The sequence below is a fragment of the Scyliorhinus canicula genome, chromosome 11 (genome assembly GCF_902713615.1).
Source record: "Scyliorhinus canicula chromosome 11, sScyCan1.1, whole genome shotgun sequence".
NCBI lineage: Eukaryota > Metazoa > Chordata > Chondrichthyes > Carcharhiniformes > Scyliorhinidae > Scyliorhinus > Scyliorhinus canicula.
Genome location: NC_052156.1, coordinates 14,995,061 through 15,011,671, shown reverse-complemented (window position 1 = coordinate 15,011,671; position 16,611 = coordinate 14,995,061). Strand labels below are relative to the sequence as shown.

Sequence of the window (16,611 nt, the reverse complement as noted above, 5' to 3'; positions counted from 1 at the left end):
GGTTTCTGCATCAGTTATGTCATCTTTTAAATCTCTGCCACAATGGTAAGGTACCTTTTAAATCTTCTCTTGTGCAGAACAATACTTAATGGAAAAGGGAACAAGTATTCTGTGCAAATACAATACTCTTTTAAACTGCAGGGTGCACTTTCAAACCATTTAATTGTCTCCCAAGTCCCTGCAAGCATTGGAATTATTTCATTCTGTCAGAGAGTGGATCAATACTGCTTAAAATCATGTTTATTTGCAGCTAATTGTCTGCTGATTTTATTTTGTCTCTTGCAGTCTTGCTCAGTGGTTTCACAGTGCCCCATCGAGGACCTGTCCTCAATGTAGAATAAAGGTATGAAAATTGTATTAACAAACCCTTTCAAAATGCACTTTCCGTTGTTTCTTTGGTGTAAGAGCATGTCATGATTTACAAATATGAATATTAGAATAGAGGTGCAAGTCTTTGTCTTTGGGCTCCAGGGCTGAGTGGAGTAATGAAAATCAGCCCAGTTTGCCTTGATGGAAAGTACATGCATTTGTTGGGAAAGAGATGAGGACAGGGTTTGCCTCATCTGTGAATCCCCTCATCTCTGATCCAGTAATCTTTGAGAATGCACCAAGGCCCTTTGGGCAGCACCTTCCAAACCCACAACTGCTGCCATCTCGAAGGACAAGGGGAGCAGATGCCTGGGAACGCCACCACCTGGAAGTTCCCCTCCAAGTTACTCACCACCCTGACTTGGGAATATCGCAGTCGTTTCTTCACTGTCGCTGGGTCATAATCCTGGAACTCCCTCTCCCTATAACAGCACCGTGGGTGTATACACCACTGCAGCTGGTTCAAGAAGGCAGCTCCTCACCATCCTCTCTAGGAAGAGTTAGAGGTGGGCAATAAAGTCTGGCCTAGCCACCGGCACTTGCATTCAGGAAATGAAATTTTTAAAAGCTGACAATGCTCACAGGCTGCTGATAGTTAGAAGACAAAAGAGAAATGAAAGGCAAATGCAAAATTCTGCGGGTGCTGGAAATTTGAAATGAAAACAGAAAATCCTGGAAACACTCAGCTGGTATCTGTGGGGAGGGAAAAGAGCATTCACGCCTCAGTCTGAAGACCTTTCGTTCAGGAAACTATCCGGGCAATAGAGATGGGCCATAATGTCCTCACTTGACCTCCCGAATCTGGCCATGTCCTGTTCTAAAGGACAGAGGTTTGGAAACTGGTTGTCTACGTGTCTTAGTCATGACACGGCATCAAGAAAATGGAGACAAAATTACAACATCCAACAAGAGAGAATCGAACCAGCTTCCCATGACATTTAACAGCCTTGTCATCACTGAATCCCCACCAACACCCTGGGGTGGATGTTTTACAAAGTACAGATGAGAATAACATCATAAAAAAGGGGGCTGGTTTAGCTCACTGTGCTAAATCGCTGGCTTTTAAAGCAGGCCAGCAGAACGGTTCGATTCCCGTACCAGCCTCCCCGGACAGGCGCCGGAATGTGGCGACTAGGGGCTTTTCACAGTAACTTCATTGAAGCCTACTCGTGACAATAAGTGATTTTCATTTTCATTTTTCATTTCAAAAGATTCTCTTTTAAACATATATGGTGTTATTTATCATAGCCACATTACTTTTTAGTTCATTGCAAATGTTGTAAAAGTATTTGAAACCAGCATAGACTTGTGGTTCACACGTACTGTACTGTATAGTTTTTGTACCATTGCATTTGAATCTTAGTATTTCTAAATGGCTTATTTAATGAGCAATGATACTTGGGGAATTCAAAATTGCAGTGAAGACCAATTAAAAAAGCTTTGGTGCATTCGGTTACAACCCTCCTTCTTGCTTCCGGACGGGAAATCAAGGCCAGACCAGACTGATAAGAGTGGAAATATTTTCTTTTAATTATTTAATGGAATGAGTGTCGTTGGCAAGGTGGAGTGGAACTTGCATCTTCTGCCCTGTTGCTTATCTGTGGTAGAAGTTGTTGATTCGGAAAGTGCTGTTGAAGGAAAGTTGGTGAGTTACTACATTGTATCTTGTAAATGATACACGCTGTTGCCACTGTGCATTGGTGGTGGGAGGGAGTAAATGTTGAAGATGGTGGCGAGGCTACAGGTAGCCAGGAGGTGAGTTACATGCTGTAGAACTCCCAATCTCTGATCTGCTCTCGAAGGCACAGTATTGATGTAACTAGTCCAGTTAAGTTTGTGGTCAATGGTGACCCCCCCAGGGTGTTGGTGGGGTATCAGTGATGACAAGGCTGTTAAATGTCATGGGAAGCTGGTTAGATTCTCTCTTGTTGGATGTCGTCATTGCCTGGCACTTGTGTGAACATTGTTTGTTTCTGGTGATTGTAAGACTTTCCCCTGTAGGGAAAGTAGAAGAAAGTCACATTGCAACTCTCGCAGTTTGACAGCATTGTTGCTCTGATGTGAGATCTGATTTTCAGAGATCGAGCTAACAAGCCCTGCAGAGTCTGAGCATATGGAACTTTATTCTGCCGTACCCAATTTCTGACGCATTGAATTTCCTTCATTGAATGTTGTTGATCAAACTTTTGCGAATGGATTGGCTCAGGATTATAACCTATTTATCATACAGAAGGATGCTTGAAATATTGACAATTTTAGGAATATCTTATCCATGTTAGTGCATTAAAAACCTCACGTCTGTCTGGACACTCAACCTTTTCCGTTATAGATTTCTGTCCATGTTTATAATAGAAACTTTGTGCAATTTATCATGTTGTAATTACACTCTCTCCCACTAGTCGAAGAACATCATCTATTTTAGGTTCATATTTTCTCAACTCACAAGTTGCTATTTGACACCAGAGAGATTGGAATTTAGAATAAAATTTAGTCATTTACTTAATAGATCTTCAGCAGAAAAGGCATTTGAAAAATAGTGGGCACAATAGCAGGCATGGGTGCCTCAATCAATTTATCTCTTCTGATGAGTTCATTTTCCTCACTTCTGTATCGTAGCAGGGACACCTTTTCCACGACACACAGGGTACTTATCTCCCTGTGCTGCCTGTTCACGGTTCAGCATTTATTTTTAAATGAAAGCTCACTGCAGTGAAATGAGATGTGCTTGTTTTCTAATAGGTCAGTGCAAAACACATCATCAACAAGCTGTTCTTCGACATCGGTGAGAGCGAGCAAGTGTTGGATGCAGAAACCCTGCAGGTAAGATTGCGATCGTCTGAAAAATTGAAACTTTGCACTTGCAGTTCTGGTAATCTGGTCAATCTGTATTTTGGAATGACTATTCTAGAATTTTTACGGGGGTATTTTGGTGAGAAATAATCCTGTAAATAGATATTTCGCTGGCTAAAAGCGGGTCACTTTTACTTTGTGTAAGTGCATTCCAAAAAATAATGGAATAGGATGGCACTGTTTTGTGACAGGATTGATGCAGTGGCTAAGACGAAGTAAAGACTGGGAGACTGAGAGAAACCTGCGGAGTAATACGAAAAATTGCTTTGTTCTTCAAATCAATTCACTCTGGGCATGATTAACAGCTGTGTTGCGCCCAGCGAGGATTCGTGTGGGCCGAATAGATCGCGGGAGAGGCCCAAATCGGGAATTGCGGCGAACGATTTGCGATCTAACCGGACCGCTCCCGTCTAGACATGTCCAAAGCTAATTGAGACCAATTACGGGCAATCTCCATCTCATTAGTGAGATTGAAGCCCGATCTGACGGCCTCCCGTGATCTAACCGGCTCCCTAGTGAGAGGTCACGGAGGCGCTGATTAGTGCTGCTCCACACAAACGTTGACCAGGTGTCACGGCACCTGGGAGGGGCGGGGGGGAGGGGGGGTCTCCCAGGCCATTGGAGACCCCTGGGTGGTCAGGGACAGATCTGGGTGGCACCCTGGATCTCACTCTGGCACCTTGGCACTACCATCCTGGCACTACCAAGATGCCAGGGTGGCAGTGCCATTGTTCCCAGATGCCAAGGTGGCACTGCCAAGGTCCAGGGCCTGTGCGGGTCATGCCCATGAAAGGAGGCATGAGGGGTCTGTGACAGATGGGGCAGGGGGGTGAAGGTGGGTATGAAGGGGCTTCTGGAGGGTTGGGATGTGGGGTGAAGGGAGGGGACCCTAAGCAGGGGGGGCAGGGGGGGGGTGGTGCCAAAAGAGGATGTGGGAAGGCCTGAAAAGGGGGGCATTCAGTGACCCGATAGGATATCTCACTGGAGGGGGGGTGTAATACCCATGTGTGAGGGGGATGACATTGCCCGTGTGGGGCTCACTTGGAGATTGAGACACCCTTTCAACATGGTGTCCCGATCTCTGAGGAGTCAGCCTGGCCAGCGAGTTCAGCTCTCCAGTGATGAAAATAATTCTAAAATTGACTCTGTGGTTAGATAACAGTGGGGAACTCGGCGACAGAGCCGTGGGGCAGGCGGGCTCCCTGACAATTCAAAACCTTTCCGCTAAATCACACCCTCTAGCTCAGTCCTGACTGGAATTTTCCAGACATGTCCGAAGACATTGAGAATAATGATCTGATCAAAGGCGTGAGCAATGATCCTCGGAAACGCATCAAGAAGTTTAAAATTGTTTTTCTGATTCCCAGAACAAGACTATCTGTATTCATTGTAGTTTCAGTTAGTTTAATTTAATTTATTTTGCCAGTGACCTATTATGTTAGTGGTCATTTGGTGCACTTTCAACATCAGCGATTTGTGTTTTTTACTTTAATGGGATGTGGGTGCCGTTGGCAAGGTCAGCATTTGTTGCCATTGTTCCGAGTGTCTTGCCACGTCATTTCAGTTCAGAGTCTACCACATTGCTGTGGGTCTGGAGTCGCATGCAGGCCAGACCAGGTAAGGACAGCAGAGCGCATTCCTGAAAGGGAAGGGCCAGAAGTTTTACAACTGTCGACAATGGTTTCATGGTCACCATTACTGAGGCCAGCTTCTCAGTTCCAGTTTATTAACTGAAGGGAAGCATTGCTAATCTGGATGTGCGAGACCCCTTGGGGATGAACGACCATAACATTACATTATTTTAGGGGCAGCACGGTGGCATAGTGGCTAGCACCGTGGCTTCACAGCACCAGGGTCCCAGGTTCGATTCCCCACTGGGTCACTGTCTGTGCGGAGTCTCCTCCGGGTGCTCCGGTTTCCTCCCACATCACCCAAAAGATGTACTGTTAGGTAATTTGGACATTCTGAATTCGTGTCCCCGAACAGGTGCTGGAATGTGGCGACTAGGGGCTTTTCACGGTAACTTCATTGCAGTGTTAACGATAAAGATTGTTATATATTATTTATTTGAATTCAACAGGCATGTTAATGATTTTATTTAAGTTTACCAAATTCAAATGATCAACTTCAAATTGGACTGTAAATTTGAATTCAAATTACTTGTACTCTCTGGTAGAATACTATCAACACTTTTTAATACAATGAGTTTGTTTTATATTTTCACAATTGATATTTTTTAATATAAATTTCGAGAATCCAATTAACACTTTTTCATACTATGAGCTTTTTTTATATTTTCACAATTGATTTTCTTTAGATATAAATTTAGAGGATCCAATTATTTTTTTCCAATTAAGGGGCAATTTGCGTAGCCTATCCACCTACCCTGCACATCTTTGGGTTGTGGGGGTGAGGCCCACGCCCACACTGGGAGAATGTGCAAACTTCATACAGACAGTGACCCGGGGCCGGGATCGAACCCGGGTCCTCAGCACCATGAGGCTGGAGTGCTAACCACTCCGCCACCGTGCCGCCTCACAATTAATATTTAAAAGGGGTTTACAATTCTTATTTCTGTTCCGTGCTCTGTAAATTTCACACTGAAATTGTGAATTATGTGAATTTTCAGAATGAATTGGACAGAGCAAAGTCTCAGCTGTTACAGAAAGGTAAGGAATTAATTCATGTTTTAATACACTTTGCAGCCCAGAATTAAGACCAGAATAAACTCAGTATAAAGCAAGAATGTAAATTAGAATGGCCTTCAGTCGGGTTTATGCATCGATGGTAGAATGTGCTGTCTATGACACATTTGTTTTTATTCAAATGTTTGAAAAGATACAGGGTGGGATTTTCTATACCCCCACAGCCCCCATGGCGTGTTTCGCAGAAGTGGTCCGCCATTGGCCGGAGAGGCACACTGGACGAACGCAGCACAAAAATAGTCAATGGCACTCCTGACTTGTGCCTTGTAGATGGTGGGCAGGCTTTGGGAGTCGGGGTGAGTTGGTCGCAGCAGTATTGCAAACCTCTGATCTTGTAGCCAGAGTATTTGCATGGCTGGTCCAGTTCAGTTTCTGATCCATTCTAACCCCCAGGGCATTGATAGATGATACATGGGACAGGTTAATTTGCTCTTTACGTGAATGATGCTGGTTGAGGAAGGAATGCTTCTTAGGACGCTGCGAAAATTTCCTGCCGCTCTTTATGTAGTTCCTTTATGTCCATTTAAAATGACTGATGGGACCTAATCAAAAAGGCGCCATCACCAGCAATTTGAGTCCTAAATATTGTCTTGAAATATCGGTTTCAGCGTGGGGCTTGAACTCACAACCTCTTGCTGGAGATGCCAGAGTGCTAACCGCTGAATGAAACTGGCACTCTGTTCATGATCGAACTTATCGAATGCACAAGGAAGATGGTGGTGTTTGTCTGTCCTTAATCCTGGTTGCTTGGTTTCAGAGAAAGAGAAGAAGGACCGCCAGTCAATCATTGATCAACTGAGAGACACCCTGGACCAACGCAACACAAAAATAGAGTCTATGGCGAAGGAGCTGAGTGAGACAGAAATGCTGTGCTCCACCCTCAAGGTGATTCATACATGCCATGTCTTCAGCTTTCCAATTGGACTGGAAGCCACCTGTGCGCATTTATTCACTGGTGCAATATGCTGTCTTTACATTGCCCTTGGGTTTTATTCACAGAAGCAGTTGCGGTACCTGGAACAGCAACAGGATGACTCCAAATCCGCAAAGGAGGAGGCACGAAGACTGCGACAGAAACTGAAGACATTGGAAAAGTATGGTGAAACCAGAATTCGTATATGATAAATGATCATGTGATTTTCTTTAATTATAGAGAATGTGCAGCACCGAATTGGACCATTTGTTCCAACAGGCCTATGCTGATGGTTATGCTTCACACAAGCTAACCCTCTTCATCAAACCCCGTCAGCATAACCTTCTATTCCTTTCTTCCTCATATGTTAATCTAGTTTCCCCTTTAACTGTTATTCAAACGTTGTAAAATGTTTCAGTAATGGTAGGACATGTTGAGAAAGAGGTTGATAAAGGATACTGTATCCTGGGCTTTATTAATAGGGCCACAGAGTGCAGGAGCAAGGAGGTTCTGTTGAATTAATATGCGTCACTACTTTGGCTTCCGCTAGTGTGCTGCGTCCAGCTCTGGATGTCATACTTCAGTAAGGCTGTGAAGACATGAAAGAGGGTGCAGAAACGATACAGGGGTTGTTCCAGCGATGAGCTTCAGGTATGAAGGTAGATGAGAGACGTTAAGTCTGTTTTGTGAATGGAAAAGAAGGTTGAGCGATTTGATGGAGATATTCAAAATCATGAGGGATGTGATTTGATCAGATTGGATTGGGAAAAGCATTCTCATACATGAAAGAAATGAGAACCAGATTTAAAGTAATTATTAAAAGAAGCAAAAAGCGATACAAGGAGCGATCCTTTCTGGCGAATGGTTAGGGTCTGGAATGGACTGTCGGAGTGTGGTGGAGGACCATTCAACCAATGCAATCAAAATGGGAATTAGACTTATGTGCAGGGTTGCAGGGAGAAGGCGGGGGAATGGCACTCGGTGAGTTGCTCATTCAGAGAGCTGGTGCAGACGCGATGGGCCGAATGGCCTTCTGCACTGCAGCATCTCTGTGATTATTGATGCAGGTTGCTCATCGTTCACAATCCACCTGAGATCCTCGGTCACAAATTGAGTAGATACCGAGAGAAACCCCAAACAATAAAGGGAAGAGAAAAAAAAAATAATTGATTGTTTCTGCAATTAAAAAAACACTTGTGGTAGCAGCTGTGCATGATTATGTCCCAGCAGACGGCAGCAAAAATCTGAACAACAACTTACATTCATGTTGCACCTTTAATGTTGCTAAACATCCCAATGTGCCTCGTGGGAGCGGCATCAGGCAAAACCTGACACTGAACCACTGAGAGATATTAAAGTAGATGAGAAGTAGATTTTTCTCCACTTCTCAGGAGTGAATTCGAGAGCTGTGGGGCTCGGCAGCTAAAAGCACAGCCATCATGGTGAAGCAATTTAAATTTGGGACTGCTCAAGAAGCCAGAATTGGAGGAGCGCAGAAACCGCAAGAGGCTTGTAGGGCAGAAGGAGATTACAGAGGCTGGGGGGAGGCGAGGTCATGAAGGGATTTGAAAGCAGGGATGAGAATTTTAGAATCGAGGCGTTGCTTGACCGGGAGTCAGTCTCGGCCAGAGAACACAAGGCTGATAGGTGAACAGTAATGGGTGTGAGTTAGGAGACGGGCAGCAGAGCTTTGAATGATGAATTTACTGAGCAGGCAACTATTCCTAAATGGCAGAAATTACAGAAATGACATGGTCTACAGAGTAAACAAAAATGAAGTGAAGCTTGAATTTCTCATTCCAGTTCAGTCCTCCTCTCCCGAGCTGTGCAATATGTGTGCTGGCCACTCTGTGCCATTTTGTGAGCCGGCTACTCATTCAGTTCAAACCCTGATGATTTGGCCATTCGACCCACAGTCCCTGACCAAAATAGGGGATCGTCGTTTGACAGAAGAAATAGATCCGTCGGGTCAGTTGTATGTAACCCTGTAAAGCAGTAAAGTGTGGATACATTTTGGATACTTTTCTCATTCCATAATTGCCACTTTGCAAACTTACGCAGAGAAACACTGGGGAAAATTTCCTGAGCTATTAATTTATAAGGCAAAACAGCTACTTAACTTATTACCGTACCATTTTTAATACATTGCAAAAATTATACCACACTGTTCTCAGCTATTCAGGAGTCACCTAGTGCAGCATTCTCCAGGCTTTTGAATGTAGTCATTTCGAGAACAATGAACTTTGTCCAGATATAAGATCCTGGAACCAGCTGCAAAGACATTGTGAGCCTGATGTGATTTGAACCATCTGATCTGGAGTCAGACGCGCTCCCGTTGCACCATAAGCCCAACTGTTCTAGTGCAGGATTCTCATGGGGTGGAAAGATGTCAACGTTGCAAGACCTCGTAAGTCGCCATCTTGCAAATTAAGAACACAGTACAGGGCAGCACGGTGGCACAGTGGGTTAGCCCTGCTGCCTCACGGCGCCGAGGTCCCAGGTTCGATCCCGACCCTGGGCCACTGTGCATGTGGAGTTTGCACATTCTCCCCGTGTCTGCGTGGGACGTACCCCCACAACCCAAAGATGTGCAGGCTAGGTGGATTGGCCACGCTAAATTGCCCCTTAATTGGAAAAGGTGAATTGTGTAAATTTAAAAAGAACACAGTACAGAAAGTCTCGGATGCATTGTGTGCCTTTATGCTAAAACGAGGAAGTGCCACGGATAGACAATTTGAGAAATGTAGTAGTAAGTATTCCTACTTTTTGAGCCTGAGGCTGTCTAGTGACCTGGCCACATTGCTTATGGATAGATGTCTTGTTCCCAGTTAGAACAAATGTTTTAATTATTTCTCCTTTTGTCACCAATTTTCTCTTCTCCCCATCTATCCCAAGGCTTTAACCCCTTGCTCGTGTCCATTCTGTCCGCTGGTACCTGGCACTGCTTGTGTGATCCTTGAGGGTGGGCTCTGGCATCTTGCTTGCCCTTCCCACCTGATGCCTGAATGGTGTATTTGCTTCTTGCAGCAAGGATTATTTAACTAAAACCAGGAGCACATACAACCACATATTTAACATCTAGGCACGCTGACAGCATTTGTTGCTCTGAATAGCATTGGAGCTCAGCTAACACAGTTTGGACCAGGGTTCATACTTAGGAATTTACTGATTTGAATGACTCAATTACTCATCTGATAAATTCAGGAGAGCTGCATGTCCTCCACATCTATCTGCTATAGATACTTCTGAAAAAACTTAAGATCTTAACCCATCCAGCATTTTGTTCTTGTCTCCAGTGTTCAGGTGCTGCTTCAAAGCCAGAGGCCAGAAGTCGAGGAAATGATCCGGGACATGGGAATAGGACAATCGGCAGTCGACCAGCTGTCCATTTACTGTGTATCCTTAAAAAAGTAAGCATCACTGTTTTGGCTTTGCAGAATCCAAATAGTTTAACCCAGCAGTCCATAGAACCCCAACAATGCAGAAGGAGGCCATTTGGCCCATTGAGTCTCCGAAAGAGCACTTTTCCTCAGCGCACCTCCCCTCCCTACCCCTGTAACCCTGCGAGTTGATCATGGCTAACCCACCTAACCTGCACATCTTTGGACTGTGGGAGGAAACTGGAGCACCCGGCGGAAACCCACGTAGACATGGGGAGAAAGTGCAAACCCACACTGTCACCCAAGGCCGGAATCGAACCCGGGTTCCTGGCGCTGTGAGGTAGTCGTGTTAACCACTGTGCCACTATACAGCCCCTAGTCCAATGGGAGGATATCGCTCTGCAAGATCTGACACATTCGAAGTTTGAGCAAACTCGATGCAATTCCTAGCCAAGGTGAATCGATATTACTCTTCATTCTGCACTGATGGCAACCCACATGGATAGTTGCTGGAGGAAACCGCATCATGGTTCAGTGGATTATTGTGTTCATCTTAAGTTAGGGTTAAGACAAATTTGAGACGATTTCATTGTGTATCTAACCCCTGCTGCAAACTGACTGGGAACACTTGCTGTTGGGTGTAAGATATGTGGTTGACTCTTGTATGCGTCTCTGAAATGGCCTATCAAGCCATTCCATTGTATCAAACCGCTACAAAGTCCCCTAATAGCCCAAGGGTTTACGTACATCACATGGACGGCAGCGGTTCAAGAAGACCGTTTCCCACCACCACTTTCGCAAGGGCAATTAGGGATGGGCAACATATGCTGGCCTAGCCAGCGAAGCCCGCATCCCTTAAAAATGATTTTTTAAAAACATGTGGAGAAAAAATTAATTCCTTAGTACTTGTGTCCCTCCCCTTTCAATTTGAAGAAACGGGAAACTAGGGGCACAGGCTAAACTTGCCCCTAACAGCAAAAGAAAATGGAAAACATGGGAGAGAGGAAACCAAAACAAAACCAACAGTCAGATGATGTAAAAAAAAATCTCTTGATTGATATTAGTGAATGTGTTCATCTCAGTTTACAGAGCAGGATCACCATGATTTTTGACAAACTTTTAAAAAGTCCCGTGCACAAAAGAATAACTTTTTCAAATTTACACCATTTGTCCCCTAGTTAGTAAAATCTAGTGGTTTGGGTTAGAAAGGGTTGAAACTTAAAGCAGCAGAAAATTATTTTGTGAATTTGAGCGTATGTTTCTCCCGATTAAAGATGACTTAAATGGGTTACGTGGACCATTATACATCCAGTCATTTTAAACTCAGCTGTCAAGTAGCGATGTTTAGCAATTACAAAAGCAGTGTGAAGGCACTCCCCTTGTGAGTCATTGAGCCAAGCATTCATTGCATGTCACTCCCCAAGTACAGTTTAAATGTGCAATAATTTAAAATATATGTGCATACTTACCCGTCAAAAATTGAATTGATCAAATTGCTCAAATGCTTTTTGGAAACATTTCATCACTTTTCTCGGAGAGATTTCTCCCCAAATAAGGTTTGCATCAAAAATTATTGGAAAAGTATCCACTATGGCCTCTCTATATTAACCAGGTGTTGCAATTTAGAAAAACACAATTATCAATACAATAAAGACTATCAGTTTATATTTGAAGCTAAGCCGTCTAAAGCATAAATTAACATGTGCAATGTTTTCTGTAATTTGAGAAGCAGAAGAGCATTAAATATATGAAAAGAATGATGGGTACATTCTTGCATGTTTTATCAGGTTGATTAGGAACTCCACTGAAATAAAAGGAGATTTGTTAAGGAAATGCTTTCAGTACAGCAACAGACGTAATTACTGTAGAATCAATATTCCTTGCACAGACTGTGGAAATAACTCAGAATTAAATTACCTGTCTCAATTAACGTGCCAGAGAATCATTCACAATGCATACTAGGCATTAAATGTCTCTCATTCGACTTGAAAACTGCAAAACACCTGCAGAATTATTGATGATTCCGGTAATGTTGACATTTATTCTACGGCTTCAATTTGAGCAAAGAATTTTTTAAAATATAAATTAAACGTACCCAATTCTTTTTTTTTTCCAATTAAGGGGCAATTTTAGCGTGGCCAATCCACCTACCCTGCATGTCTTTGGGTTGTGGGGGTGAGTCCCACGCAGACACGGGGAGAATGTGCAAACTCCACACAGGCAGTGACTCAGGCCGGGATCGAACCCGGTTCCTCGGTGCCTTGAGGCAACAGTGCTAACCACTGTGCCGCCGTGCACCCGTTGAGCAAAAAATAAATGGCACCTGTGTTCTTTAATAATTCTCTTTCATCTGTTTAACTCCCTTTCAGTATTCTTTATAACGTTTAGATTTTGAGGAAAATTGAAACTCTGCTAATGAATTTTCAGCTGAAATACCTTTGGACGCTGCATAATAGCAACTTGTATTTATGTAGCGTATTTAACATAATGAAATATGCCAAAGTGCTTCACAGGAGTTTTTTAAAAACCAAATGCAACCCAAGATCCATAAGGAGATATCAGGTTGGATAACCAGATGTTTGGTTAAAGGGATGGGTTTTAAGGAGCATATTAAAAAGGAAAGACGGGCTGGAAGGTGCAATGAGGGATTTCCGGAGCTTAGGGCCCAGACAGCTGAAAGGGTGACTGTCAATGGCGGAGTGATTGAAATGGGGGTTGCTCAGCAGGTCAGAATCAGAGGAGCACAGGATTATGGGGCTAGAGGAAATTGGGAGGGGTGGATACCATGGAGGAATTTGAAAACAAGGATAAGACTTTTAAAGTCAAGATGCTGCTTGACCAGAAACCGGTGTAGGTCAGCAAGCTCCGGATAAATAGGAAAAAGGGACTCGGTCTGAGTTAAGTCATGGGCAGTGAGTTTTGGATAACCTCGGGTTTACACAGGATAAAATATGGGAGACCAGCCAGGAGTGCATTGGAATAGTCAAGTCTAGAGATAACGAAGACATGAATGACAGATTCAGCAGCAGATAAACTGTGACGGGTGTTGTCACAGAGCTGGAATAGCTGGTCTTAGTGATGATATGAATATGTGGACGGCAGCTCATTCCGGAGTCACATACGACACCGATGTTTGTTTATTCTCAGGCTGTTCCCAGGGAGAGGGTTGGTGGCGTCACTAGCTAGGTACCAGCGTTTGAGGGAGAGACCGAAAACAATGCCTTCTCGATAGTTAATTGGAGAAAACAGTGCAGTTAAATGATTTGCACTAATGGCTTACACCATTGATGTTTGAGAACACCTTGCGACTCTGCTGTCTCAAGTTGCCCATGATTTTGCCTGCTTTGATTGAATAAGTACCAGATTTCATTGAGAATAAAAGTTGAAAATGTAAATGGACTGCTCAAAGATTGAGTACCATTGTTCTTGAACTTCTATTTATGCTTACCCAAACTTCCTGCAGCCATTCCTGTTAGTGGCTAGTTGTACATTCTCAGCCATCTCTGGTGTCCATGTCCATTTTAAAAAATATACAATTTGTGTCTTTTTTAAAGCCCAATATTTCCAGAGGTTATCTTCACCATCATAACAATCAGGAGCACTAGCTCATGTTATTTTTTTTCTCTCTACTCAAGCTGAGGTGAAGTGAGGCCAACTATCACCATTACTGTTGCTGTGGCTTGGAGCAGTGTTTTTCAAACTTTTTTTCCCCAGGACCCACTTTTTCAACCGGCCGACCTTCGGGACCCACGCCACGTTCGCTTACCTTTAATGCGGATGGGGAACCTGCTTCGTCCTCACGATCTCACTTGAATCCGGTTCAAAGGAGGAGAGGGCTATGCGCACATCAGGTGCAGACCTCCGCCAGATTCTTTGTGCCGTCTTCATTTTTCTGAAAACAGAAAATTCAACCTTGCACATGTAGGTCACCATGAACCGCAGTCGCAACAGAACACTTGTTTTACTCAGTACTGGGTACTCCTGGGAGATGTTACTCCAGAATCCCTGGAGCTCAGTACAGAGCTAACACTAGCACTGCACTGTCCTGCCCTGGACTCCCCTGAGCAGCACTCTCCAGCAGTGTCTGTTGTGAAATCCTGTCCAATAGGTACACTGCCTGTTTGAGTTTCTGGCCTCTTACTTTTCAGGAAATGATCCATCTTCACAGTCCTCTTGCCAGTAGCTGGAAAATGGAAGAAATTCTGCTCCATGTTTTGGCACCAAAAGCACGCGCCTGGAGGGGACTTGATGTTGGGTATCTGTGCAGGGTATGTGACCTGTTCTCTGCTGCTGCTTGGAGGACTCCACACAGCCTCATTTATTTTCATTTAAAGGGCAGCAGCGGCAGCCATTCCCAATGTCAAATAGGCCTTTGAGCACTTCACCCATGATCGGGACCACCGGGGGAACGGCACGACCAAACGCTGCGCGACCCATCCGAAACCTACCTGCGGGTCATGACCTGCACTTTGAAAACCCTGGCTTAGAGAAAGGCTGCTCCATATCATAGAATCCCTACAGTGCCTTATGGCCCATCGAGTCTGCACCAGCCCTTGGAAAGAGCAATCTACTTAAGCCTATACCTCCACCCTATCCCCACCTAACCTCTTTGGATGTTGAGGGGCAAATTATCATGGCCAATCCATCTAACCTGCACATCTTTGGACTGTGGGAGGAAACCCACGCAAACACGGGAGAACGTGCAGACTCCGCACAGTCACCCGAGGCAGCAGTTGAACCCGGGTCCCTGGAGCTGTGAGGTAGCAGTGCCAACCACTGTGCCACCCATTGTATGGGCCGCAGCTCGAGTCTGATCTGTATGTATTGGGTTACATGGAATATATGACACAGAAACAGGCCATTCGACCTAACGCCTCCACTCAAAGCCTCTTCCCCTTTTGCCCTAACTAAATCCATTATCAGAACCCTCTATGCCCTTCTCCCTCACATGCCTGTCTAGCTTCCCCTTCAATGCATCCACTCCCTGTGGTAGCAAGTTCCATATCCTTATGGCTCTTTGGGTAAAGAAGTTTCTTCTGAATTCCCTATCGGTCTTCTTGGTGACTATTTTATGTTGATGGCTTCTAGTTATTCTGTCTCCCTCGAGAGGAACTGTTTTCTCTGTATCCATTCTTGCAAAACTTTTTTTCTTCATGTTAAAGAGCTTCTCAGCTCTCAGCCTCCTTTTTTCAGGACATAAGAGACCAAGTCTAACTCATCCTTCAAAATCTTCCTGGCCACTGTTTTGATATCCTTTTTATAATATGGTGGCCAGAAAAGCACTCCGTAACCTAAATGTAGTCAAAACTATTGCCATTGAGCATAACCTCCCTACTTTTCAATTCCATCTGCTTATTGATAAAGTTTACCACTTTAGAAAAGTTTGCTTTTCTTATGCCCTTACTAACCTTTGGTGCAGCATTTAGTGATTTATCAGTGTGCACACTAAAACCCCTTTGTTCTTCTACCTCGCCTCGACTCTTTCCAAGTAAAATGTGGCCTCCTTATCCTTCAGATGTATTGTCTCTCGTTTATCTGCTGAAATTCATAGGTCAATTATTTGCCCATTCTGCAACCAACAAGCCAAGTGGGCAAACTACCCGTTACTGTCTAGAGATCAGCTAGCAATCCATACTGCCTCAGCACCAAACTAAATATTGTGTTTTCCAAACAATTTACTGATTGAAGATGTGTAAATTTAAAAAAAATTATCTACCTATGTTGGTGCAGTCCTGTGTTGGAATGCATTCTGCTGCTGCATCTGACTCAACTGCTGAGAAATCTGTTGCGTTTTCTGCTGTACAATGTAAACATGATTAATCAGGCCCCTGAACAACTTTTGAGGTCCAGGTGGCAATCTACAATGCCTCACCTTGTCGCTGTTGAACCTGCCCACAGGGAATATGAAAACCTGAAGGGGACATTTCGATCAACCATTGATATGTCTGAGAAACTCAAGAGGGAACATTTTATTACCACCTGCAAGGTTAGTATTGCAACAGTTAATTAACTATTTTAAGCTTCTATTACTCTGGCTCTTTCACAATCTGAATTTGTTGGGTTTTCTGAACATGTGAAGCCCTCATTGTAGGTTTAAAAAAAAAATTGCAAACATTCCATTTTTTAAAAAATTTTTTAACAATCATCTGACCATAGATTCGGCCCACTTTATCTGTGTCAGTTCTTTTAACATGTTATCCAATTACTTCCACATCCCAACTCTTTCCCCACAGACCTTCAAATTTTACCGTTGCAAATATTGGGCAGCACGGTAGCATTGTGGATAGCACAATTGCTTCACAGCTCCAGGGTCCCAGGTTCGATTCCAGCTTGGGTCACTGTCTGTGCGGAGTCTGCACATCCTCCCTGTGTGTGCGTGGATTTCCTCCGGGTG

General features: G+C 44.0%; 1 protein-coding gene across 1 annotated transcript in view; it reads left to right on the top strand.

Annotated features, from left to right (window-relative positions):
• Positions 1-280: 280 nt before the first annotated feature.
• LOC119973638 (TRAF-interacting protein) overlaps positions 281-16,611 on the top strand; it is a gene marked incomplete at its 5' end in the record, with an annotated part of 38,232 nt that continues 21,901 nt past the window's right edge. Inside the window, 7 exons of the mRNA XM_038812019.1 lie at positions 281-343; positions 3,109-3,189; positions 5,849-5,888; positions 6,682-6,809; positions 6,924-7,018; positions 10,134-10,247; positions 16,116-16,203. Of these exons, the coding sequence (XP_038667947.1) occupies positions 281-343; positions 3,109-3,189; positions 5,849-5,888; positions 6,682-6,809; positions 6,924-7,018; positions 10,134-10,247; positions 16,116-16,203 (609 nt within the window). The remainder of the gene's footprint in view (positions 344-3,108; positions 3,190-5,848; positions 5,889-6,681; positions 6,810-6,923; positions 7,019-10,133; positions 10,248-16,115; positions 16,204-16,611) is intronic.